Source organism: Poecilia formosa, unplaced genomic scaffold (assembly GCF_000485575.1).
Source record: "Poecilia formosa unplaced genomic scaffold, Poecilia_formosa-5.1.2 Scaffold53, whole genome shotgun sequence".
Classification (NCBI taxonomy): domain Eukaryota; kingdom Metazoa; phylum Chordata; class Actinopteri; order Cyprinodontiformes; family Poeciliidae; genus Poecilia; species Poecilia formosa.
The window spans coordinates 257,189-284,381 of NW_006799992.1; the positions used below are offsets into that span (position 1 = coordinate 257,189).

Consider the following 27,193-nt stretch of genomic DNA (forward strand, 5'->3'; position numbering starts at 1 on the left):
AGCAACAACGTAAATTCGAACATATTGTCCAATAAGAAAGCAGAGGGGGCTTGAACGAATTCTCGGGTTCCACACTGCATTTACTTCCGTCAATATTTCCAGCACAGCACTGAGAGAGAGAAAAAGACCACAAAGGAACTACTCGGACATTAAGGTTTGTTCGGTATCTTTAGAAACTCACAGCTGAAGAATTTCGTTATTTAGATATTTTACTTTATCTGGTCTCGGAATGTGCACGTTAAATCGAGTGACAGCTGGCTTTCTTCTTGTTTTTTAACGTTAAGGGTTGCAGCGGCGCAGGATACTATATGCAAAGGGAGAACGCCGAAAAAAATGCGTCATAAACATGTTTATGTGAGATTTAGAAAATTACGTCTACTTAATCACGTTCCCAGTGTTGAACTTGAAAACCCTAGAAAATAAGCTCATTATTTAAAGGTTTTACAATCCAATTGTGCCCCTTGTTATGTAGGCTTAGTATTCTTACAACCTTAAAAGTGGCCATAGATGTAAAGAGATGCTGCTTCTCCTTTATGCAGGTATTCTAAATATTAGACTTAGTGTATGCATAAAAAAGTTTATTCTGGAAATTCTCATGTATTTTAAATATAAACAAACAATATTCATTAATAAATATTAGTTTATTTAGTTTATTAGATGCCCAGTTGAATTCTGTCCATGAAACTAGTGACTGAATATATTGACATAAAAAAACGACAGTAAAGTGACAAGTTCATTTTTCCTATGCCAGATCTTCATTTTGCATTCTAAAATTATTGTAGCAACTTTGTGATTTATTACACTTCAAACCTCAATCGTTGGTACTTTATTTGATAAACCAACACAATTGTTGGACTGTTGTTGGATATTTTTAAAAAATGTGAAAATGTGATATGCCCCTTTTTCCATGTCTTTGTTGAGAAAAAAAATATATGTGTAAATGACCACATCAAAAAAGGAGAAGACAGTTAAACAAGTGATGGAGGAATACAACAGTTGGAACGCACATTTTTATGATACAAGAACTTTTTGGCCTTCTTGCAAAAGGTTATGTTTGGGAGAAAACTAACATTGCATACTACCATCAACACACTGTCCACACAGTGCAGCATGGTGGTGGATGTATTATGCTGTCAGGAGGAATTTGTTCACATGGTGTAGTCTCAATGGAAAACCAGTAAATTTCTGAAAATGTTAGTCTTTGACATAAAATCCCAATGAATTACAATTAACCTTATGTTCATAAGAAATGTAAAGAAGATAAACAGGTACAAATAGGTCTTAAATGTTCTGTAAATACAAATAACGCAATCTTTAATTGAATATTTAGAACAATTAGGCAGCCAAAAATAAACCTTGTTACTGATTAACCCTTTTAGGTGTTCGCCGTGGCTTCGACTCTTCTCGGCTCACAGTCCTGCCTTCCCCAGTTAATATGCCTTTCTTGGGCAAAGACTGGAGGTCGCCTGGATGGAGCTGGACAAAGACAGACCGTGGGTGGAAGAGGATCGTTTTCTTTGGTCATGAGCTGGAGGATAACAACAAAGATATAGACCTAACAGAGTAAGCTAATAAATTCTTTGTCTTTGTGACCTGCCCTATTTTTGCATTTATTCTAACATGTTAGCTAATGTATACACCTTCGTGCAGCCGCTAATGCTCCACATTTGACTTATTTAATTTCCTAACTAAATTAAATAGTTTTTATCTTTTTAAATTATGAACTTAGTGTTTGATCATACCCTGAAGGCCACTTCAAATTTTAATGGGCATTGTTCCGATCCTAACAGAAATTGTTTTTCATCTTGAGATGAACCTACAAAACAATGCTTTGAAATATTTTTTTCATTTTTGGGTATGTGAAGTTTTACTCTGTTTTGACATTCAGTCAGTCTCCTCAACTGACTGACTGCCAATGTTCTCTAAATTACAGCTTCTAAAAAATCTAGAGGTAAGAGGATTAATTTTTCCGTCATGAAAGTAAAATAAGAGGAGAGCAGACGGGAAATTAATGGAGATCGAACAGATACAGTGACGCTATGTTTTGATTACATGGTCAGTGTCTCCAGCCCTCAGACGACCACCCAGGTTTAGATTTCTATCCAATGTGGTTTCATTACAGATGTGCAATGATTTTGCTCCATTTTAGTGCTTATGTTTATGTCTAATCTATTTGTTATCCTTAAAGATTATACTGTAAACATAAACAAATGAGATCTGTTTCAGAATTGTATGTTTAAAAAAAAAAAAAAGAAAAACAGAGTGTAACACCAGAGGATTATCTTGCATGAGTAGGAATTTTATCCTCCTAGAGTGAAATCCAAAGTAAATGCTAAATTAAGGTTTTTAGAATATGATTGTTGTTGTATTTTGCACAGTACTTTGTAACCTTAGCTAAGTGAACTCCCACATCCAAGTTTGATAAATCTGCTACTATCATGATCAAGGAGAAATTAATTTATGCAAACAGTAACAACATTGGCACAAAGAATGTAATGATAAACTTAGTTATATTTTAGTTACATTAGATGCTTGTTAACACAATTGCTCAATTAGTTAATCATAGAAGATCAGAGGATTTGGGCATCCAGACATAGGGAAGACAACTTGAAGAAGTTAAAGCCAACCAGGGTTGGGTTGACCAAACGTTCTTGCATGCTGAGTATGATAGACTATCACATACTTCAGTCCAAGCATTAATTGAAATATCATATATTGAATTTGCTATGACAACTGATACCTGATGTAATGTGCAGCCCTTTTGTGTTTTTGTAGAATAGTTTTTTCAGGTTGGTTAGAGCATTTTTTTTTTTTTGTCCTCACAGTAACCGTAGCTGTACAACTGCTACCAGCGTACGTCACCAGCTTTTGTGAGGCACCAAGTATGGGATATCTGGATCATATATTGCTATACACAATGTCCATTACAATAGCTGACATCACAGTGTCAGTTTCACGAACCCGCAACAGAAACAACGCCCGTCTCCCAGGAATCCCAGCGTCAGCTGGTGACATTTCACTCCGGTCGCACTCTTTCCTTTTGTATTGATTGGCCAGCTAACAGTGACTCACAGCCCTGCACTATGTAGCTTCAGACAATAACCAATGACATCACTCTTCAGACTGGCTGCTGTCCAATCCCAGTCCACTCTGATAGCGAATGACATCATGCAACAAAAATACAGTGTTTGTTATGTGGTTGAGTTCAGAAAGAATGAGTAAAATAAATCTATCACTTATTAAATGATACAACTTTGATATTTAAACCATCAGTGTTTTAGTATTAAGCAGGCAGCAAATGAAGCCATTGATAGAAACGAATGTCTGCTCTTGTGTTGCAAAACTTACTGGATCCGACCGGTTCAGTTTTCTTAGAAGAGTTTCACCAACCGGTAGTATAAGCTGAACTAGACTGCAACATTTTATAAGTAGAGTCAAATTGGAAAGTGTGTAATTGACTTTGTGTTTGCAGGATTTCTAACCCATCAGAGTGAAAAGCAGTGCCACCAACAGTTTTGATATAGTAGCAAAATCTGCAGTATGAGTTTTGTTTGGCGAGTTCCAGCTCCTAAACACAGTGATGGTGTGAACTGAACGTGTTCAGAAGGAAAATGTTCCGAGATCCTCATTCTGAGCAGTTCTAAATCAAGAAGATTAAAAACCCGAAAACACGAGGACGATGGATTTCTTGGGAATAAATTAGTATTATTATAAGGGGAAGTTCTTCATTTAACATTTAATTTCCGTTTAGGATCAATGAAGTAATGTTACTTTGAGTGCAATTAGAGCAAAATAGTCCTTATAACAAAATATATATTTCCCTGTCCCAAAGGTCTGCTTGGATGCTATGTTAAGGTAGGATATAATAGTTGAAGTGTCGTTTCCATGCTCTGCATATCTACATCATCTAACATTTGGCCAGCTGAATGGACGCTAACTTCCCTTAATGCTCTCATCAGGTGTATCTGTTTAGAGGCTAAGATGCTAAAGCCCATTAAAGTGCTGTGGACGCTTTGTATTTATGAGGAAAGTAAAGTCTGGGAATTGCAATTTACATCAATTGTATAGTAGTTTAATATTTTCAAGAAAATATGCAGCTCTAATTTATATTTGAATCCTCAAAATTTCCAATTTTATTTTTGTTTTGTTTTTGTTTTTCTAATAGATTTATGTCTGTCTAGTACATGTAAGATGCTTCCTGTTGGTGCTTTTCAAGCCACAGCCGATGACAAATTAAGGTCAACTCCCACAATGTTCAGATTCTTTTAAAAACGATGTAACTGCTTTAAAATGTGTGCCAGAAATAACAATAGTTAGCTAGATGTTTGATATTTCTGGCACAATAGATCTGTTAATGTTTGTAGCTTTTTAGTTGACATGTTTTGCCTGCTGTCTGAGAAAAGACTGAGTCACAGTTTCTCAGAGTCTCGTGTGTGTGTGTGTGTGCGTGCGTGCGTGCGTGTGTGTCTGCCATCTGCAGTGTCTCCTCCATGGTGCAGACAGAATGACTCATTATCGTTTCCCTTTCTGATCTTTATGGCTTCTCATAGCTTGCATATATCCTGTGCTGTAAATCAATATTGCAAGAGTAGTTCAATGACACGCCTGTCTGTTGTGTTTTTGGCTTCAACCTCAACTGAGGCCATAAACTTATAATACAGCAGAAGACTCAGCTGAAGCCTTAAGCAAATTGCCAGAGGAAACTGCTGCACATCAGAATCTTCCCAGTGGTTTATAATTACGGTGTCGTGGATCTTCTGGTCAAACCTGTATTCTTTTTTTAACTCAATACAAAAACTGTTCCCTCTGTGTGAACAGGCTCTGCAGTGACAACAATGAGAATCTGTTTGTTGGAGAAGTGTGTGAGCTCGCCAACACCAAGAGGAAGAAGGAGTTCTACAATAATAACACCAAATCCCAGTGTGAGTTTCAGTCACTGCGTGGACTTAGTGGGGAGTCTGTGGAATGCAAATTAAAGGTCTTGTGCGTAAAGCTGCACAAAAGTAAGTTTTGAATGCTGAGTGCAGGACTTGCAGGTCATGGAATGACAAACATCCTGTACTTTTACAGGTCCCTCCATAGTTATCAGCACCCTAAGAAAAGATCTGTAAAGAGGATCAAATAAACTATTATTTTCTTATAATAATGTAATCTCACACTAAAAAAAAAATAATAATAAATGTAACTCTGAATGTAAGAACATATATTTGAGAGGTGAAATATTTCTGCCAAATCACCAGTAGGAACTCTGCTGGTAATACTTTTTTACAACCCATCTTTTTCCAGAAGGTCGATACTTAGTCACCAATTATTTTTGTTTTAAAAGATGTTCTTTTATGGATTTTTTTCAAATTAAATAAATATTCTCAAATGAAATGTTTCTATATTTGTCCTATCTGAGATTATGCTTTTGCAGTGGAAGGTTTTTTAGATATCTTTACCGAGAGTATGAAAAATATAATGTGCCAATATAATTATTTGTTGTTCCAGAACATCATTGTGAAGAGCCGCATCTCGCACGCTGAAATAAACACAAGAGAATTACTAATAATGAGAGTAAATTAAAGTATTCTGAAATTCATTTAAGTAGCATGTGATACATAAAAAAATAAACAAAACTATCACAGTTTCCCTTCAGAGGTTTTGATGTGCAGTGTAACAGGAAACTGGAAAACTGTTAACATTTATGTTTTCTGTCTTAGTTGTTTTCAGAGATAAATGGATCTACGTGCAGAAAGGAAGCACGAAAGAAGTGAGTCCTGAAAACTTTGAATTGTTACATTTTTGTGTCGGACCTTGCTGATTGTGTGTACAACAGAATGTAATTTTCTCACCTTTGCCTTATGTTTTCTTTGTTCTTTGCCAACAGCGACATGGCTACTGCACTCTCGGGGAGGCTCTCAACCGATTAGACTTTTCCAGTGCCATCCAAGATTTGCGAAGATTTAACTATGTTGCAAAGGTGCACAATGACTGTCACCTATAGTCAATCAGTGTTTTATTTTGTGGCCTGTACTGGTGTATTTTCTTACTCTTACATCTCTCCTTCCGTTTTCTGCAGCTTTTTCAGCTGATAGCCAGGTCTCAGTTAACATCTTTGAGTGGAGCTGCCCAAAAAAACTATTTCAATATACTGGAGAAGATTGTACGAAAAGGTAAGAGGACGACATACTTATACTTAAGTGTTTTGAGTATAGAAACACTTGCTATTTAAAACATAAAGACATCTTCTATTTGCTTTATATCTGCAACGCTTTCAGAGCAGATTACTCCAGAGACATGCTGACGTAAACATTCTCATTAACCCTAGTGGATGAGAGCAATGTGCAACAAAAATTATGTCAGTTTTGGTCACAGTTTTTGTTAGTCTCAAACAAAACAGCTGCATTAAAGTGGTCAAATTTTAAATAAAGAACTCCAGGCCCTGACCATAACAATTTTCTTCTAAAAACTTTAAGAACAACTGATTAACAGAAACATGCAGAGAAGCATTTTAAAATAAATGATAATTATTACTAGAAGAACACATTAAATCTTCAAAGTTTCTATTGAAATGAAAATTAAACACCATTGGGACTTCATAGCTGAGGGCTAAATATGCACTTGTTTGTCATCATCTCCCTACATCCCTGCCCTAAAAAAAAATCATTATTTCTAGACACAATTTAAGCATTTTATTCAGTTAGAAAAATTATTAGCAAAAATATAAAAGACACACAGGATGAAATCTACCTTGTGTGACATCCCTGATGTTGGCACCTATAGAGGGTATTTTATTCCATTTTTATTTTTCTATCAAAATTATCAGCAATTTTAACAGACAAACTGCTCTTGTCTTTGAGATTGGGAAGCTATTGGTCCTGTTTGTAATTTACATAATGATGTGTGAAGGGTACGGCAATAGCACTGTACCTTTTAAATGAATCATTTTCTTTCTTTTTTTTTTGTAAGATTTATAGATGTTTGTTTGTTTTTCAACCTTGGCTTTAGTCCTTGAGGACAACTATAATCCACGCCTTGTTAAGGAGCTTCTGCAGGACCTGAGCTCCACACTCCACAGTCTGACCATCCATTTTGGCAGGTGTGTCCTCGTGGGCAACGTGAACATCTGGTTGTGTCGCCTGGACACCATTGTTAAATGGCAACAGGAGCTCAACAACATGCAGATCCCAAAGGTAAAAACTCAAAAGGAACATTTCATATTCAGTTATAGCTGAGTTTTGGCAGGGCAGTCATTGTAGCCTACAGATCCCATTTGTAACTGTGTTGACTGTTTGTATAGCGCAAAGTAGATCAAGTTTTCAGTTCAAGTCTTAATCAGTTTTCGTGCCGATTGTTTCCATAGCAATTGTACACGGGGATGTCTTTCAACGACCTGCCGCTGCACATGCAGAACCAAATCCTCTGTAAGTTATCCGACGCCTGTGACATCATCAACCTGGGTCAGGCCACGCCTACGTTGCACATCCTCAGTGAGAATATGACGCTCTGGAAGAAACTCTGTCAGTTTCACTTCTCAGACAAACCGGTGAGGAAGTTACATGTTTATGTCGCCCAAGTTGAAGTTTGGAATTTCACATTTAATTGCTTAAACTAGCTAAAAGTTGCTGTGATGGTTTATAAAGCATGCAATTTACATGTCAGCCACTAGAGGGCAGTGCTGGCAAAATTAAGCATACTCTTTTAGCTGGGAAATGCACCTGCTCTGAAAAAAGAAGCACCACAGAAAGATCGGTGTTAATTATGAGTTGCTCCAGTTGTAATTCCACATTGATTTCCTGTGACATTAAATGTTTGCTCCATGCTTCCTGTTCTGCTTATGGGCTTCTACTGCTCATACACAGTTTTGTAGGAATTTGGGTCTAACCAGGAGTGACAATGTGGACTGGAAGCTGATGTACTTCACCCTGCAGAAGCACTACCCCATGAAGGAGCAGTACGGCGACACATTGCACTTCTGCAAACACTGTAGCACCCTCTTCTGGAAGGTAAACAAGACGAGCAGTCCATCTGTGTCTGCCTTATCTCAGGGATTGGGTTTTTAAAAAAAAACGCTGAGTTGGAGATAAATTAAAACCAGAATGTCACAGATGGCAAGTAATTTAAACTATATAACATTCTTTATCGTAATATAAAAATATTTTGAAACTTTGAAAGACATTTTGTTGCTTTTTTTGGCTCTTGTTAAATAAAATGGCGACATATTTCTAAATAACTTTTAAAAATTATTCATTGTTCATTTTGCTTATTTAAACATGTATCTGTAAATTTTTAAATATTTTAGATGTACATAATGTTTGCCACTGTTCCAATGTGAAATGGTTTCAAATAAAATAATAGTTTACTGAAAATACACATAATTGATCAATTTGACCAATCAGACTTTGTTTTAAGCATCATCAGTCCTCATTCCTTGTCCCTTATGAATTGAAAAACAAAATGTTTTATTAGTTTTAAACAAATTATCATTTCAGAGGCTATATTTTAAGTAAATTTCCTCTTTTGGCTTTTGTTTTAGGATTTTTAATATTTATTGACAAAATGAAAACAGATACTAAACAAATGACATAACTGGTTTAAAACTGGACATTTTACTCAAGCAACCATGTTGGTTATTCTGTGTTTTACACTTTTTGACAATACTTTAAACACTACTTGAAACAAAATGTATCAGAATAACTCAAACTAGACAGTATATTTGACAGGATTGTTTTGACTTTTTTTATACTGCACAGATGGAATTGGTGCTCAAAATAAACCAAGTCTGCGGTGTTTAAAATACACATTTTAAGTGTCTGTGAGTCAAGTGTTTTTTCTCAGTTTTTTACCAAAGGTCTTGGTCTTATGTTTGCTGAAGATAAAACCGAGGTGAAAATCTGTACAACTTTTTTTTTTTTTTTTTTTTTTTTTTCCCCTGGAAATCTCCAAAGGCTGACCTTCGGGTTCAAAAGTTCAAATATTTTGTTTTTCAAAAATAGAAGAAAGGAATTCTGTGTTGCTTTCAACCGTCCATAAAAATGTAGTTTTTGACGTTTGTGTGATGAAGTGAATCACAAACATCGGCACACGTGAGCTCTGCTAATAATCCTAATTCTTGTTAGTCATTAGAGTGATGGATTTTGTGAACTCGTGTGCTCACGTGTAGAAATATCTTATTTCCAAACTATTATTTTTGACCTCCCTGCCCCCAAGTTCAAGTGTTGAAATATCTTGTTTTTGCTCTGAACTGATGGGTTTGTTTTTCCTGCAGTTCAAGTGAAATTACTTGGGAAATATTTCTTGAATTTGCAGAAACATACAGAACAGTACTTAGAAGGAACAATTGCACTGAGTCGGACCGTTTCCTTCTTTGGAGTAGTTACTTTCCTCATCAGCTGCTCCCTGTATAGTTTAACTTCTTCCTTCTCTGCATCCTTTCCTTGCTTGCCACCCTTCCTCCCTGCCTCTTCTCCTGGCTCCCCTTCTCCCTGACTCCTTAAGGATCGCCATGTGGCTTTGTTCCTCAAGGTACTCCGTGTCCCATCATGCCTTTTGTTCTGCCTGTTCAGTTCTCTGTCGATCATATCATGATTTATCTGTTTTCATGAGTGGAGCTTTTTTTTTTTTTTTTGCGTGATGTTCCAGGTTTCTCTTGATGTCATCTTGTTTTTCAGAAGTGTTTAGTAAACAGTGGCGTTCTTTTCGCTGTGTTCTTATCTTTTCACTTTGTCAACTTGTTTTTGTTAGATCTCAGTTTAAAAAGGCTCTCAGCTGCCTCCCAATCTAACATAAATACCAAGATAAATGTTTGTGTCTGCATGCCAATGTCCAAATTTGGTTTACGGCAACTAATTCTATGTCTACCACTGCATTTATTTAATTTATTCCTGAATACTATTCAATTAGGTGCAAATAAAATCATATTTTAAGATATAAATGAAAACATTTTATTATTTCTGGAACGACTGACACCTCTTGTATATTTGCACAAAATTTCCTCTTCTTTTCTGCAGCGAAAGAATTGCTGAATATAATGCTGTTTTAAAAGATTGTTTCATTTTCTTCAATAAATTGTAGGCTGGCCATTATTTGAATCATTTCCCCACCAGATCCAACTGACTTAGATGTGTTCAAGTGGCCTCTTAAGTTATTACAGGTGGTTTTGTGGTGAAGCATGTAGGAAAGAAGTTTAGGACTTTTAATATTTTATTGACAAAAAAAAAAAAAACTTCTAGAGTTTTTACTGAAAATGCTAGAAGTTTTCAGTAAAAAAAAAAAAAAACTCTAGAAGCGTACCCTCATGATTATGAAAAATGTTATTTATGCCTCTGTAAAAACTAATTTTATTTAACATTTGAGTAAACCTATTTTTCGTGAATGTGTGTGTTGCGTTTACCTTCCTTCCTGGTTACCTGGTTTCTCACGTTCTGCTTGTTGACTGTTCCTCAGGACTTTGGCCACCCGTGCACCTCCAATGATCCGGACAGCTGCCTGATGCCCATTTCTCCGCAGCACTTTATCGACCTCTTCAAATTTTAAACCTTCCACGTTGTTCTCCAACACAACGTCCGTTACTCTCTTTCTGTGTGTGTGTGTGTGTGTTTTTTTAAACACCTCGTTGTTGTTTACCCAAATAAAAAAAGGGCTTAAATTGTATGAAAATAAATTTTCATCGCACAAATATTTCCAAACATAGAAAGGACTAAAGGTATGTGTGTGTTTTTTTTTTCTTTTTGTTTGTTTTAGTTCAAAACCTTCAAATATATTTCATGTTTCAGCACAGATGTTGGTTTTGAAGACAGAAAAAGGCTTCTCTCTATAGAGGGAATTACATTATGTAAATATATTAAAAAAGAGAAAAAATATAATGATGGAATTTCTTGTGTAAAACATGTTTCAGCCTGATGTTGGTAGCTTAATATTCATTGATTGGATGTATAAAGATTTACAGAGCGCTGAAAGAAAAAACAAATGTCTGGTATTTATTCAGTGAGGTTTAACTGCATCCTGATCTGTTTGTTCCTAGTGGCATTTTTTTACAGTAACAGCTCGTTTGTCATGTTTGACTCCGTTTACAACCCGTCTGTCCTTTGTTAGTCAATGTAAGCTGTGTTGAGTGTGCACGTTTTCTACTGCTGTTAGGCATCTGATGTGGCGAATCGAAAAATATAAATGACTGTTTTAAGAGGGTAAAGACTTTTGCAATTCTCTTCCAACTTTTGTAACTTCCCTTTACCAATCCATACTGTTGAAGGTACTGTTGGGATTTTTACAGCGTGGCGACTAGATGTGAATTAATTAAAGTTATTTCTTAAAAACTGCTTGTTTTCCTATTTTTTCCCCTTCTTTTGGTTTGATGCAGAAGTTTTATAGTTCAGATTAATCTCTAATTGATTTTGACAAAAGCATACATGGTGTGGTTTATATACTTTTTTTTTTCAGATGTGGAAAGCTAAAAAAAAAAAGTTAAGATTTTCCAGCAAAGGATGATCAACTTAGTAAAATTCATGTTCATACAACAACAAAAAAGTTGTATCAGGATGCATGTCAGACCAATTCTCCTTTAAGAAACATGACCCAGCACTTTATTGAATATATACTGTAGGCATTACAGGGAGTGCTGTGCATTATGCCTAAATTTAAAACAAGTTGTTTAAACATAAGAGAAGAATGAAACATGTGAATGAAATTAATCCTTCTGAACTTAGTTTTCTCCCACATTTGTCCTTAAAGTCAGGCCATTGTGTTGAAATTCAAAGCAAATTGATATTTATATTCTATGTAGAGGCACACAGTTAAGTCAAATTGCATTTTAACTTAGTGGAGCTTTGTATATTTTCCCAAAGATTCAAGTAAAATATGGCTCTGTTCTTTCCTCAAATGTGGGATCTAGTGTGGAGATTTACGAAATTTGCAAGACTTAACTGTTGTTTTTTTTTTTTAATTAAGGACGGAAAGAATGTTCTATGATCATTTTAACAAAGCACCAACCTCCACAGTTATAATTTGAAGACATGTAGAAAGCCTTAAAGAAGCAAAACCTTTAGTGAAGAACAAAGGACCCTCAGAAGGAAAGGACATAGACACAAGGAATAACAGAAGGAGGTCATGAGTGTGAAGGATAGAAGTGAGAGATTTGGATATGAGCAAAAGAGGGAAGAAAGAAGGAAGTATATGATGAAGAAATAAAGCAATGACACAAGGAGGAAAGAAGGGTTAACTTTATCCATACTGTGAGGGAACATTGAGTAATCACTAGTGGTGTGATCTCTACCTCTAATACAGCTCCAGAACTTGAGATGAGAAAACATATCCAACCACCTTTGGCATGGTTATTGATTTGCTTAACTTCAAAGACACACACACACACACAGTTGTTTCAAAATATGATTTTTTTTTTTGTTTGTTTTTTTATGATTGCACAACCCATTTCTGAGCTTTTAAATTAAGGCTTCAGACAGTTTCAGGGTGCCGCATTTGTAAAGAAAGGATGTAAAAACTAGCTACATAAACTCTCAGTAGTACAACAAGCTTGCATAATATTTGATTGTCTCGGAGCGAGAAATTATCTTCTCGCCTGTTGGCAAAAAACTGCGCATTCCAGAAACGAAAACGGACATTTTACAGTAGATTAAGGCTTTCATTTCAACAGATTTAGCATTTGAAAGTGATTCACAAACAAAAGTCCTTAAAAAAAACAAAAACTCATTTCCTCCATACCTAAAAACCTTACATGTAATTTCTAAAGATTAGAGTAGCTTCCTGGCAATATGATGCCATTAACAGATTGCTAGCTAAGTTGGAGGCCTAGTTGGAGATTTTTTTTTTATTATTATTTTTATTTTCGGCTATAACCATCATGTCCCTCTGAAGGACCAACACCACACTGTTTAAAATGAATGAATAAAGTGACCAAGATATCTTGTAGTGAAATTAACTTAGCATTTTAGGGAAAAGTTAAAAGACAATACCACATTAAAGAAACAGAAGACCTACAAATATTAAAAGTATGAACCACAAATAAATCACAGTTTGGTATTCTATTGGTTTTTTTTTAAGCATTTTCTGATTAAAAAAAAAAAAAAAAAAAAAAAAAAACTTTTGAAGCTATACTCTCTACAACAGACAGGCAGTCCAACATCTGGATGATGACCCTCCAGATGTATGTGCATTCTTAGACGCCTCGTGCTCGGTTTCTTTATTCTTACTGCTTTTAAGTACTTACTTCTGATTTCAGACATGAAAATAACTTTCGTCAGGTGCAGACATGAGCAAAATTAAAAAGGAAAAGTTTTAAAAAATTATGATATACAGTGGACCCGCAACCATTTGTGGTTCAGTATTTGCTGAAAACTGTAGATGTTGGCCTCTGTATTAGTGCCAAGATGGTTTCCACTGTGCGCACTAATGCATATTAAGGTATATTTTGTGTTTGAACAGTTAAAAAAGGCGGTTATCGGCTTTTTTAGAGCATTTGCTGGCAGAAAACGCCCTTGAATGCCGGGGAGAGGGGCTGGGGGTCCACTATATGCCCTTTAATGCTCTCTACAGACACAAGTAGGAGAATAAGAAATCCTGGCACCTACTGGCCACTACTGGTATAGCAATTTAAGGCACTGCCTCTTGTGTGACAGTCTCTAGCATTATGTTTTCCTTCTGGAGTTAAACTAGAAAGAGGCAGAAATCTGGTACAGATTGTCTACTGAGCAAAACAATGCTACTGTTTAAATCCTGCCCAAGGGCTCTCTGATGCGATCCCTCTGCTCATTCTGCTGATGCCAGCCAGCTTGACCTTGGCACGGGACGTCCACCTCACTGCAGCTGCTGGGTCATTGGAGTCCGTCAGGTTGGCATAGCGAGAGGAGTCCTCCTCAAAGCCCTGGCCACCCCACGAAGGAATTTCCAAGGGAACGCTTAAGGAGTCGGGGGGAAGGGACAACGCCGACTCCCCGTTCTGACCGTTCTCAATGAGGGCTTCGTCAGGCACAATCTCAGACACAATTGCCAACCGTGGCGGCTCCCAGCCCTCCATCTTCTCCAGTTTTTTGGCAGGCGAGATTTGCCTCATCGTCATCGTAACACTGTCCCAGAAACAGTGTCCCTTTTCCGGCTTGTCCTTCTTCTCCTTCTCACCTTCCTTGAGCTTTTTGTTGGACCTTTGAAGAAACAGAGGAAGGGAGAGAGGTCAAAACGTGAAGTTAGAGGGAACTTTGTGGACCGCCTGCATTGTCACCATAAATAGAAGCGACCGACTCCGGTGTTTATCGGAGATTTCAACACTGGAGACCGGAGTGTTCCCCCCCACACACTGGGCCATTATGGAGAAATTCCTTTATGTTTGTCACAACAAGGTCATTAATAAAGGTTTTCCTGTTCATACATGTTCCACTTCCTCAGCAGGTCTGAAAGATAACGTCTTGCAAAGGGCTTACATGGAAACACATCCAAGTGGTTGGGTGTGACTCTGTTTTTTGAAGTGGAAACTGTAAATGCTTTTGCTCCTGACACTTGGGCAGTAATGACTGATATACTGACAATATCCTGAATACATTCTTTTATGCTCATTTTTGTAAATGAGTAAGAATGCAATGAATTACAAGTTGTTTTTGCGTATATAATTTAATGAGCCATCTTTTGCTCTTTAGTGGCTATAGATGACATAAATATATTTTTTTAGGGAACATCATAATTATTGCTATTAATCCACAGTTTTTGTCATAATTTATAACATGTAGGAATGTAGTATGTAGTATTTTTAAATAGTTTTCATCAGTTGTTGTCCTGCCTTCCTGAAAACCTGTCAATGTTTGAAAATAGACTTTGGCTGATTTTTTTTTTTTAGCTCATTTTCAATCCAGTGTATAAAAGAGATTTTTTTTCTCTTTCTTCTACAGCAGTTTATTTTGTCATGGTCAGGTAAAGAAAAATGGGGTGCTAAAATCCAAACTAAATGTGGAAGACCTTTAAGAATGCTGGAAAACTATTTGTTAAAAATTACCAAAAAGAAAAAGCATAAATGAAAGTGTTATTGAAGTTTACCCAGTTTGTCACAATCAATAAATTACAATCACAAACTCACATTTTGCGCTCTGCCGCCTTCACCCCGGACAGCAACAAGTGCTCGTCATCCTTAGAGGACAGCATCTTTTTCTCCTTCCTCTCCTTCTTTGACATTATCTTTTTCACCTTTGCCTCCTGACAAAAAAACAAAATGAATGAGGAAAAAGGAGATTTGATGTTAAACATCACAGCTAAAAAAAAAAAAAAAACATTTACAATCCCCATGTGTTGAATGTTAGTTGTCACTATTGCCTTATTTTGCAGAGATATGTTAGTTAAACCACGATAGGAATGCAAAGGAAGAGCCATTCGTTCAGCCTGACAGTTGCTCATATTTTGGAAAATACTTGGTGAAGCTTTATGAGTGCGTTCCAGTGGGAGAAAACCCCTGATCTACTTCGCATCAGAATTCCTTCCTGCGTTTCATACATTCCTTATCAGCAAAGATGAAGCAAAGTTTTGACTTCCTTTCTTGCCAATGGAGAACTCCTAATCTCAGCTGTCAAGGTCTCGCCCTATACTCCTCCTCCTCCCCCTCCTCACATCCGTGCCGGCCTGCTCCCTCAGTGCAGAAAGGAATATTTGATTAATGGGTTTAACCTCTTTAAACCGCTCCTGTCGTTTCATTATTCTGAGGTCAGGTTAAAACTCTAAACAAGGTGCACAATGTAGATCCGTTCATGTTCTGGACAGGAAGTTGCCTCAGCCGCTACAACAAGCAAACGGCTTGTTTGTCCCAAGAAGGCATTCCTTCCTCAAACCAAACAGGGACACCTTCAATCAGCTCCGTCACCGGATAAGGCTTCAGAACGCTGCAGCCAAGATTAAACAAACGTCCACCAGTAAACAGGCCCCGCGTGCTTAACATTTGTTCAGCGCGTCCGAGAACAGAAGATTCTGCTCGTGTTCTTCTTCTTGTTGACGAACGAAGAAACGAGCAACCTCTCACTTGCATGATTAATATATCCTGAAATAAATATTTAACCTCTCAGTCTAAGCTCCTTCAGGACCAGGTTTCTGTCCCGCCTCTATTGTTTCGCACCAGCTTGTTTCTTCAGTAGAATAAAGCTTCTCTTCAGCAGTTTGAGCTCTGAAGCAAAGGAACCAAATATGCCAAAACCACAGGGGGTCAGGGGGGTCCTTCTTATTGGACGTGAATGTGTGCGCAGCTGAATTCCACTCGCATGCTTGCACATACAGTGGCTAAACTACTCTCTGTCCATGTCGCCGGCCGAAAGGAGCTCCTTGATTTGCTGTGGGCGAATTACCTGCAGCTCCACAGACAATCCAGCTTTTATTTACCAGATTTGCGACATGAAAGCGTTACGCATTTTTAAAATACTCAGTTTTATTTTTTACGATACGAGTCAAACAGCTGTAGATGTGTTTGGCGACACAAATCAGCATTTGGATTTTGAAACAATATGTCAGGACTGACGTCTTATTAATCGAAATATTTTCTCCGTAGCAGGTCTACAAACGCTGAATTTGAAGACAATGACCATCACAGATTTACGCGTACATAATTATCCTTTTAGTGGTATTTTCTGCCATTATTTAAAACTTGACATTTTGGAATACACGATGACTGACACTGTGGAGTCAATGCACTCAAAATGCAGAGGAAGCACCATTAAAAATGCTGCAGCTATTGTGCCTTGCTAAAATATTCTTCATTTTCATATCTTATTAAGTCACAACCATAAACTCATGTATTCTTGCTAAAACTGATGTGAATGCAGCTAATCCTGTAATTAATCAACTAATCAATAAATGAATTAAAATGAGCTTGATAATTTACATTAACAATTTGTTATGGGCAATTTTGTTTACAGAGACATAATAATCCATTTTTTATGGTTTCAGCTGTGTTTGGTGGTTACTTCCTTTTTATTTCTAATTTTTGGTAGTTATGTTTTGTGTTGGATATTTAAAATGTCTTCCAATTCTAGGGTGGAGCATTCTGTACAAAATTAAGGCTCATCATTCTTTGAGAGGGTTATGCCATTACCAATATATTACTTAGAAATGGTTTCAAAACAACAAAATTATCATTTATCACAACAATATCTGGGACAATGGCTTGAAATGGTTGAAAACAACTCGTGTTGATTAATGCTCTCCACCCAGGATGACCGATCTGAAGTTCTGTGGCAAAGAGGCAAAAACTTATCTCTGGAAGAGCGACGCAAGTAGAGACACCGTAGATTCAAATGCACAACAAAAATGAAAGCATCCATTTCTCAAATTAAAAAAAAGAATACTTCAATATCCAAAAAGTTTGTGGTTGTGATATGATAATATGTGAAAAATGTCAATATGTATAAATATTTGCAAGACATCAATTGTTTACACAAATGTTGCCACTGTGTAGATTTTTCATCAGTAAAAAAAAAAAAAAGTCACTATTTTGAAACCCTCTTTGAAACAAAAGCCCAAATAATTATCTTGTAAGCACTGAGGAATTAAAGTATTTCCAACCCACAACCTCTTCCAGGACTCCATGACCACTTTCTCTGTCCAAGTGCGAGCATAAAACAACTAAGCATTTAAGAGTTATAGCCATTCACACCAACCAAACAGCCGGCGGCTATTTTCGGCTTTGTTTTTCCTCCGCAGCAATTGTTCCAGTCCAAAAGAACGCAGCTCCTCAAAAGAATGCTGCATTTCCTTCCCTTCTCCGGCCAACTACCCCCTCCACCTCACCAACAGGACACATCATCAAATATGTGCTTCCAACGAGGGTTGCACTTAGGAGCTGGAGGCAAAACGCGGCAGCAGGCCAGAGTTCAGAGACAACGTGGCACCCCGTGTTTGACTTGCAGTCAATCTTCACGCATGCGGACAACCACACCTCTGGGTGAGGACTCGCTGTCAGCACAGAATATGAGACGATACGCATCTCTCACAAACTGGGCGATGAGAGACAATCACCTGCTCAGAGAGAGGCCGACGTGTTTGTCTAAACGCATCAGAAATAAAACCTTTAAAAGGCACAAGGATGGAATCAGGGTTCCTATGCAGCTGGAAAAGTCTGGAATCTCAAGCTCAGTATTTTCCGGGTCTGGATACGTTTAGAAAATGAAAAGATGGACCACTGTCATTTTACAGATTATCCAATTGTCTATAGGGTGTCTTTCCTTCCATCTCCTTTCCTTTTTACTTCCTTCTTGACTTTCTTTATAGTGTGCTACTTTGTTTCCTAAGATATGTCCTTTCTTTTTTTTCCCCCGTCTTGTGTTGCTCCGTCTCTGCAAAACAAACTGGTCAACGTTTCATTATAAATGTTCAGAGAGAATTGTTTTTCTTCCACTCTTTGCACTAAACACCGAGAAGGAGGTGAGAAAGAGTCATTATTTCCAGCGAAACAAGTTTTATATGGACATGAGATGAAACGACACGCAATGAAGAAGCCATTATTCCAAAAGCATTAAAAAAAAAAAAAAAAAAAAAAAAGGCTGATCCCAGCATGGAAACAACTCGGAGAAAAATAACTTATTTTGTGGGGATCTCATGAAACTAAAATAGAAATGTTTGGCCATTCACTTCACAAAATAGAGAGCATGAGCAGCAACATTGCAGCGGCTCTGAAAAGGTACCACTAGTGGAGTCAGGAGGAATGGACCTGAGCTCCAGCAAGCTGTTGTAGAACCGTGAAATTATTTTAACCAATTTAGAGAGTTTCAAAGTACTCCACTGGATACATGTGGAAACTTTTGGATTTAAAGAAGAGGAAAAAGAAAAAAATCACCTAAAGAAAGTCAAATTATGTCCGGCACTTAGCCAACAGAAATAATTTTAGTGATCCTAACAGACCGAAAGCAGTGTGTAAAAATCTGTTTTCAATCTGTTTTCTTGGCATAAGCAACAGCTTATGCCAGGAACTGTTGATATCTCCAGCTTGTAATCATACAGTAATATGGACATTGATAACTTTAGTACCCTAATATGATAATATGAGAACACTGTATGCAGTCAACAAAACTGACAAGGTGATTAAAAACAACAGCAAAGTTAAAAAAAAAAAAAAAACCTCCAGTAAATGACATCACCTATGACCACATGTTTGCCGGAGGTAAAGAACAACAGAACAATATGCAAAGATAGGGACGATAGCTGGTTTGTTTACAGATAAACACTGCGGCCTCAGCAGTTCTCTCACCCTGCAGCCTTAACTCTGTGGGACAGTGTGTGCTCACAAGACACCGTCTGACCCAGTTTGGAAATCATGAATTTACCAGCCCTGATGTCATTTTAAAAAATTTCGATCCTTTTGGCAACGCAAGATTGCGTCTGCTGGTGATGCTGCAGGGACGTGAGTGAAGAGATAAGAGACCGAATGTTTCGTCCGTATCTTCGAGGGCCCATCTGTCAAAAGCTAAAAGAGTTTGAACTGCGTGCATGTTTGGAAGCTGATAGTGCGTTTTCAACGTTGCAACGTGCAAGCAGCTGTGACGTTGCCATGTACCTTGGCTAATGCAGTGCCAGCGTCCTCCTCCTCCTCTTCCTCTCCCAGGTCTTTGTCCTGCAACACACACACAGACAGACAAACACAGTCAGAGACAAAACACCAACAGCCACCCAACAAACCAGCTTATGCCATTTACTTTATGCTGCAACGACGGCGCATCTGTTTGTTTTAGGAGAGCGTGCACATTTTCCTGCGAAAGGGAAGGCAACTGTTGGAAGATAAACACAGTTTTCAGAGGGCTAGATGGAGGCACGGCTGGAGGAGTGGGGAGGACATGAGGAAACCACCGAGCTCCAAGGGCAGATTTAAACAAAGGACAAAGAAAATAAACCTTCACCTTGGGCATGTACCCTGCATTGTCGGGATTTGAGGATTATTTTTGGTTCAATTGTGTTTGATAGCTTAGACTGATTTCCCCTTTTAACCTGATCTTTATTTTTGAAATTTCTATAGTGTTTTCATTTGATTGTTCATTTAAAAATATTTGTTAAAAGCACCAATGTCTTGTCTGTTAAAACAGCTCATGATGAATACCTACAAATCAATGCAAAGTAAAGTGCTAAAGAAAAGCATGAGGCACTGTGAGATGGTGTTCATGGTTGAGGTTGCAGCTGGTGGTGTAATGATCTGGGCATATTTTCTTGCCACACTTTTGTTCCCTTGGTTCACTAAGCAACACATCACAAAATTCAAATCATCTTAAACTCTGCTTCCTGCACATGACAATGAGTTCATTGTTCTCCAACTGCCTCCAGAGCCACCAGCTCTCAATCCAACTGAGCACCTTTGGGACACGAGAGAGATGCCAATATGGGCCTAATCCCCGATGAACGTTCCTGAAACCTTGTTGAACTTATGCTACAAAAACTTAAGGCAAGTCCTAAAAACAAAAAGACAATCAGGTAAGTAGCAAGGTCCTAATGGGAAAATTATTTCCTAAATCTGACCAGTGATGTTCCATTTTTCTGTTTAAATAACTAAAATGGTTTACATTTTACAAATTATTGTTTTGTTTTATTGACCCTTTACATTTACTCTAGCCTTTTGGACACCATTTCTACTATCATTAGTCCAAATCTCTGCAACTGCACCAGTTATTTTTAGTTTTCTCCCAGTAATTCTCCAATGAACAATGCAAATAAGATGAACATATAAAAAAATAAGTGAAACACACACACACAAAAAAAACATTTTGATTGATATTAGCTGTGCTTAAAGACTAATCTGGTTTAGAATCTCACCCTAGGCATTAAAAGACAGTGAATGTTAAAAGGCAGGCCATCAGAAATCATCAGATGTGCAGTCAAGTATCGAGACTCTTAAAACAAAGCCAGAACTTCTTCAAAAAGAGTCTAAACCCCAAAATCGTCTAACATTTAAGACCGCAGAGGAGGAGAAGGAGGAATAACGATGGCTGGACAAGTCTGAACAAGATCTTTTGAGTGTGTGCCACAGAAGCTGATCAAAGAAAACACACACACTGATTACAGATTAGGGTTAAAGCCTAAAGACATTAGCAACTTTAAGATGAGGGAGAAGGGAGGGGTGATGGTGGGAGTAGCATGTGAAATATCCCCAACAAGAATCAACAGAAGTTTGTTTACTATTTATAAAGGAGAAATGAACGTTCATTTTATCTATACGTTTTACTTTCATGTTTCAAAAGGCCATAAAGACACACCTGTACAATCAATCAAACACACACACACACACACACACACACACACACACACACACACACACAGTTCTTAAATGCTTCACATTCTCAAAGTCTGGGCACAAAAAGAGTTTCACAATCACACTGTACCACAGTGTGGACTAATTCAACATTTTGGAAACACACCATTGTTTAGGTACCTGGTTACAGGTTCAATACACCTGGAAGAAATCTCCATAACTACAAGTGCCTTACTGACCCAAACAATGAGCTTTGTGTATGCATCACCGAGGCCTTTTTATTGAATGGACCTAATCAGGTCGACACTCAGCTACACCAAGACTGACCAGAAAAAGTCAACTTAGATAACATTATTTGCTTTTCTGGGGAAAAACCCACAACCTGTGCCTGTGTTCAACCCAACCATATATTATAAACGTCTATCAAAAGCTACGTCTGTCTTTACTGTCATGGCTTGGCATCCTCTATACCCAAGTACCAAGCAAATGACTAATGAGTTCAAAAGTATTTTGCATAACTTACCAATTTCTTTCCAAAAGAAATATGTTGGTGTAGATACATTTGCTTATTGCATATTGTTTTAGTTCCCTGTTCTCACACCAAATTTTAATATTGTTATTTTTGCTAGTATCTGTGATTGTGTAAGCAAACAAAGTTACAGATTCCTCGATTTAAACACCATGAGCTTATTTCCCTCAACACCAAAGTGTATTTATAATTTTAAAAAGATTAACTTGAATTTAGGAGATGAGACAAATCCTCATTTAACTTAACCCTCTTCCCTTCATCAAAAGATTAACTTTATTTAATCTTTTGTTTTCCTCCTCTAAAGCCTAATGCTTCAGATGAGAGGTCGTCTTTAAGTTTAGCTCAGTTCCAAGGTAATCTCTGGTGATCTGTGAGAGAATCGCTCAGTATTGAGGTGCAATGCGCTTTAAGCTAAAGGCAAATATTCCCCTTCTTCAGGTTTACAGCTGAACTTCAATAGAGAGTGAGTGATGAAGGAGAAAAACAGGCAGAGGCTGCGCAGATGGCCCAGAGCGGGATGGAGGCAGGAGGAGAACGATGGTGTCTTTAGAGTCTGTGTTTTATCCTCACTTTACCTTTTATCTTCCTTCTTATTCTCCATCTCAGGGTGTTTCATCCCTTTACACATTGTCTGAACCTGCCTGACTCCAATGTTCAGTTCTGATCTAAAACAAACAAGCCATCTGTTTCCAAAATTATCCCCCCCTCCCCCCGAGATGGTTTTAACAATAAGCCCCAAGAGATTATTAGTAAACTACATAAGAAAGGTGACCACTACTACCATAAATACATTTATACTTCTGTTAGTTTAAGATGGAGAGAAAAGTAAGCAAACAAAGTCATAAACCTCTACTAATTGAATAATGAAGTCAGACTTGATGGCTGTGAGGTTTCCAGAATCTTCAACTTAAAAACAAGCAAAAGAAAAAAAAGGTTTTGGATTACTTTTATACCACATGTGACCTTCATGTCAGTTTTGGAGAGTTGGTTTTTGATCGTATAAATACACTTTGCTAAAGTTTTGTCATCTCACATGTTTTCATACTTTCCTGTCCTACAGTGCCAATTACATTCTAAAACAAAACAAAAATTCATTAATCATCTAACTTCCTTGTTTTTGAACATTACTATGCATATCCATCTTTTTTCATGGCTCATATCCCCAATCCCTAAACCAACTTTATTTCATTAAAACATTGGAATATTTTTTGTTTCAGTAATGCTCATTTACTAAATTTTCAAAATATAGAATCCTTTTATTATCAACTTCTTATTGTGAATTTTGTTATTTTAACCCCCAAAATCTTTGAGTTGTGATCCACTTCAACAATTTACAGAACAGAAAAAAAAACATTCAAAGCTTCTTTTGATTCTTGTATTTCTGCGCACAGCTTCCTCATTTGAATAAGTGGAAGGAAAAACACTGCGTTTCCAGACTGTGTTATCATAACTTCCATCCTGTATCCCTGACAGGGTTGGCGCTCGCCTCTCCGCTGTGTTTATGACATTTTACGACCCGACCTCTTGACCCGGTGGACATACTTTACTGCCATGGTGACTCGAGGAGACCTCCCTGATGACTTTTCCCAGGACATCATAGTCAGAGTTGACGCTAACTCTGATCTCAGAACTGCTGCTGACAGGCAAGCAACTCTAATGGTCACAGGACAAACTGAACTCGGGGACAGACGTCACAAGTGAGGGGCGCGTGTGTTCATTCCCAGGATGGGAGTTCAATAAAGTTCAGTCAAGGGTCTTTACATGTTGACATCAGCACAGCAAGAGCTGAAAAAAGATGATGAATCATGATGGAGTTTCCTGCAATATGATAAATACTTGTCTCCGTCTTTGCTGGATGAAGGAAAGATTGAGCAAAAATGGACGATGAAAGATTATTAACATAACAAATGTCAGATTTACATTTTGAAACTATTAACAGTTTGATATTACTCAGTGTTTTCTCAGATTACTTAAAAAAATCTCCCCCCACCCCAAAAAAAACCAACAACCTTGACTTATTGCATTATTTACGCCAATTTCTAAGTCACAAAGTTCATTAGATAAGATTATTTTGACTGTTATGACGCAAATTAATCCAAGAAAAAAGTCCCATACGAGTTTCACAGATTAATCCATCAACAGATAGGAAACTGGAAAATGACGACCTCCTTTCTCTTTAACTGGAATGCTAGCTAGAAGTGTGCGCCTAAGAATATCACACTTTTATTCAAGTCGATTTCAAATTCCACCAGATAAAAAAATATATATATTATATACACAAGACTCCCACAAGACAAACATGTCATCTTTCTTTTTCCTATGTGGCAGGACTGTTGGAGGCCTGTCCTCCTTTTTGGGTGTGGAGTATTTTGTGTGTGTGCTTCGTAATCACCTCCTTAAAAAAAGAAAAAGACAGAGCCCAGCTGCTGGTTAGTCCAGATACAGAGACTTTTTGGACCTCAGAAACACGCAGCTGTGGCTCATCTGAGATACACGAACATGATCGCATCACATAGACACAACAAGAAAAACAGGCTTAAAACCTGCCAAAAAAAAAAAAAAAAAAAACATAAACAGCCGGGTTATATCTTCAATCCAAATCCTAGCTTATGCTGTTGGTTAAACACTGTGTTAAAGGTGAAAAGGTGACAAAGTCTGGAAAGGTTAAGGTTTGAAAAACTTCCATCATGCCAATCCTGCAGCTTAAAGCTGTTAAAACAAGAGGCAGGGGAAAGAGTCACCACTCAAGAGTTTTCAGCCAACTGAAGGTTAATATCAAAGCCAGCAAATATCAGCCAGCGTTGACAACTTAGCAACTTTGTCTTGTTTTTAGTGACTTTTCAGATGCTTCTGGAAAAGGAAAAAAAAAAAATCACTAGAGGCAAAAGAGAAAAACGCTTTCTGATGCCATCAGCAACACTGAGTTAAAAGCACACAAGCATCTCAGCTGTTTATGACATATTATCCACCTCTTTACCCTCTTTTGAGATTCTTTACTTCCTCCATTAGCAATATGACATCACAACCAGCACATCCCACTGGCAGCTTGCAAACTCTATTTTTAAGACCATGTTATGCTAATGAAAGTGTCGGCTTATGCTCCTTTGAAGCATAAACATCAATAGAGAGCTGAAGTTGTATTTTCTGCCACCGAGGAAGAAGTGACACTTTTTTCAACTGCGCAGAAACAGGTGGGGGAGAGGCTGATCTTAATGAATGCTCCACACAGCCTAAGGCACTTACTTCATATCACGTTTACCACATTAACATCACATTTAAAGGACTTCCGTAGGAGCATATGATGGAAATTTGCCCCGGTTTTGGAATCTATTCATTTTAGAATCAAATAGCCATGTCTAACTAGTAAAACTAAAACCATCAACTTGTCAAAAAGCATGAATTTTAAAACTCAGGTCAGATTGAATGTAATAGTTTAAATCCAAATATGTAAACATGATATCCTGTAAAGATATATTTTTTACAATAATTAATTGAATACACTAAAACAATGTATTCTTGCTTTGAACCGACAGATCACAGAATCTCAACGCATATAATTTTTTTTCTTCATTTTCGCTGAAGCACCTGCAGTTCATCCAATTAAAATGCCTTGGGGTTCAACTCGTGAAAAGTGTATCTTCTGCTGACCTGACATGACCAAGGTACTTGTTCACCTCCTCTTGCTTCCTGCCCATAACTGCTCTGCACGTTCACTTTTAACCAAGTTAAAAACAAAACGATCTTCAGATTCAGAACATGTTCTTAAATCTAAAGATGAAAATATATTTAAATGGGAACAACAACAACAACAAAAATATTAATATAACTGGCTGAACTGCTTTAAAGCAGCAACAAAGGAACCAGTTGCGTTAATGAGGTTATTGTTCAGACCGCTGCTTCCTCTCCGTCCGTTTCATTACCTTGTAGGAGTGATGATAATGCCAGGACATGTCGTCTTCCTCTGACGCATAATCCACCAGTACTTTACTCTTGGTTTTCTTGAACATATCTCCACTTGTCGCTGACAGGAGTAGCCTAAAAATTTCCAGGTAAGGCAACTGTCGAGTTCGGCACAACAGAGGAAAAAGTTTACACCGCTCCGTTTAGTGCCCGTTTGCTTTTCTGGTTTTTGTCGCAGCGCAGCACCACCGCAACGCGTCCAATTGTTTCGGGTCTTCCTCCCGCTGCAAATCCAAAAAGCCGCACTTTCCCCTCCTCTTTCCTCTGAAATCAGCTCAACAAAGAGCTGCGGCGAGGTGGTGTGTTTCGTGAGTGTTTTTGCCTCTTTTTTTACGCTGCGTTTTTACGCATTTTAGACCACCTGGACTTTAGATTTTAGCTCCTCCTATGTCACCCCCCACCTACTCCTCCAACTCTGGTTCCTTGAAGTTGCCATGGCAGGAGGAGGAAGGGGGTCACACTTCTTATCTTGTGCCTAAACAAACATTAGACCGAGATGTGAAACTATTCAACTTTTTTTTTTTAGAAAAATACTTGATAAGTCCCTTTTAAAATATTGATACCCCTTGTATTTTTCTGAAAACATTTTGACCACGACCAGATTCTTGAGATTATTTTACTAAAAAATTATGAAATAGTTCATTAAAATGGACATAATTATGAAGTTATAGGAAATTATATATTTTTTACTTGGCTATCGTTACAAAAAGCTGAAATTAAAGATACATTTTTCTTTGATTGTGACTGTAACATCTTTGCACATCTGTAAAAAAAAACAAAAAAAAACTTTTTCTGCATTACAAAATTGGATAGTGAATATCTGTGAAAATCAATGTTCAAGTCCTGCAAAAGATTCCCCAGTGACAAGTCCAATGGCGCACGCTTTCATGTAAACCATCCCATCGTCGCTCTGGCTGTGTGTTTAGTGATGCTATGCTTAAAAATGAGCTTCTCCCCGATCTCGAAACTTTAGAGGCTTGTATTTTGTTAATTTTTCAAGGAACTCTGATCTTGCTGAAGGAAAACATGCCCACAGCATGATGCTGCACTGATGGTTTCCAAGTCCACTTTGTTTCTAAAGCACATTTGAAACACAGGAGCTTAAACCTAAAGTGGTGCACAAAAATAGGACAAAGCAGGAAATAAAAATCAAGATCTAAAGCAACAATGAAAATGCTCTCATTAAAACACTTTCGTAAAAATCAAAGAAAGACAATAAAAAGAACATATCAAGTCATACTGGACAAAACTCTATTGAAAAAAGTTTGCTGATCTAAATCGATGACTTATTTCAATGTGTGTGCTCTGTCCTCTACATGACTAGTAGGTTAGCTGCTTTCAAAAGCTTTTACCATTTTTTGTAGATGGACTGAACAATACTCTATAAGATGTATGAAGATTGTTTTATGAGCTACCCTGCTTTCAAAAAGTATAATTTGGATTCATGATTCTGCTCTACCTCATGCTGCTCTTGCTTCCTTCTTCTAAGAAGATACACCATAGTTTAAGGCTTTAAT

At 37.5% G+C, this 27,193-nt stretch overlaps 2 protein-coding genes across 3 annotated transcripts; one reads left to right on the forward strand and one right to left on the reverse strand.

The window, feature by feature from the left end:
• Positions 1–50: 50 nt before the first annotated feature.
• fbxo25 (F-box protein 25) lies at positions 51–10,613 on the forward strand. Of its 2 annotated transcripts, XM_016671969.1 has the most exons (11): positions 51–154; positions 1,380–1,563; positions 4,819–4,922; positions 5,703–5,752; positions 5,870–5,962; positions 6,062–6,155; positions 6,991–7,175; positions 7,346–7,528; positions 7,845–7,988; positions 9,481–9,507; positions 10,429–10,613. In XM_016671969.1, the coding sequence occupies exons 2-11, from the start codon at positions 1,436–1,438 to the stop codon at positions 10,516–10,518; spliced, it is 1,098 nt and encodes a 365-aa protein (XP_016527455.1). In that variant the 5' UTR covers positions 51–154; positions 1,380–1,435; the 3' UTR covers positions 10,519–10,613. The 2 variants fall into 2 exon arrangements, with proteins under 2 accessions (XP_016527455.1, XP_007552890.1); XM_007552828.2 differs by lacking the exon at positions 9,481–9,507.
• A 1,740-nt stretch (positions 10,614–12,353) lies between these two features.
• si:ch211-225h24.2 (testis development-related protein) lies at positions 12,354–26,081 on the reverse strand. The gene is made up of 4 exons (XM_007552829.2): positions 25,637–26,081; positions 19,508–19,564; positions 15,059–15,174; positions 12,354–14,135 (listed from the first exon to the last, which is right to left on the reverse strand). Exons 1-4 carry the CDS (start codon positions 25,721–25,723, stop codon positions 13,697–13,699), a joined length of 699 nt encoding a protein of 232 aa, XP_007552891.1. The 5' UTR covers positions 25,724–26,081; the 3' UTR covers positions 12,354–13,696.
• Between the last annotated feature and the right edge of the window lie 1,112 nt (positions 26,082–27,193).

Bases quoted from the DNA above. Each gene is read 5' to 3' on its own strand.
- fbxo25 (XM_016671969.1), top strand. From the start codon at position 1,436: ATGCCTTTCTTGGGCAAAGACTGGAGGTCGCCTGGATGGAGCTGGACA. The intron at 4,923-5,702 runs GTGAGTTTCAGT...TTTCTGTCTTAG, and splicing joins TAATAACACCAAATCCCAGT to TTGTTTTCAGAGATAAATGG. The intron at 7,989-9,480 runs GTAAACAAGACG...TGACTCCTTAAG, and splicing joins GTAGCACCCTCTTCTGGAAG to GATCGCCATGTGGCTTTGTT.
- si:ch211-225h24.2 (XM_007552829.2), bottom strand. From the start codon at position 25,723: ATGTTCAAGAAAACCAAGAGTAAAGTACTGGTGGATTATGCGTCAGAG. The intron at 15,175-19,507 runs GTACATGGCAAC...TTTTTTTGTCAG, and splicing joins CTGGCACTGCATTAGCCAAG to GAGGCAAAGGTGAAAAAGAT. The intron at 14,136-15,058 runs GTGAGTTTGTGA...GTTTCTTCAAAG, and splicing joins AAGGCGGCAGAGCGCAAAAT to GTCCAACAAAAAGCTCAAGG.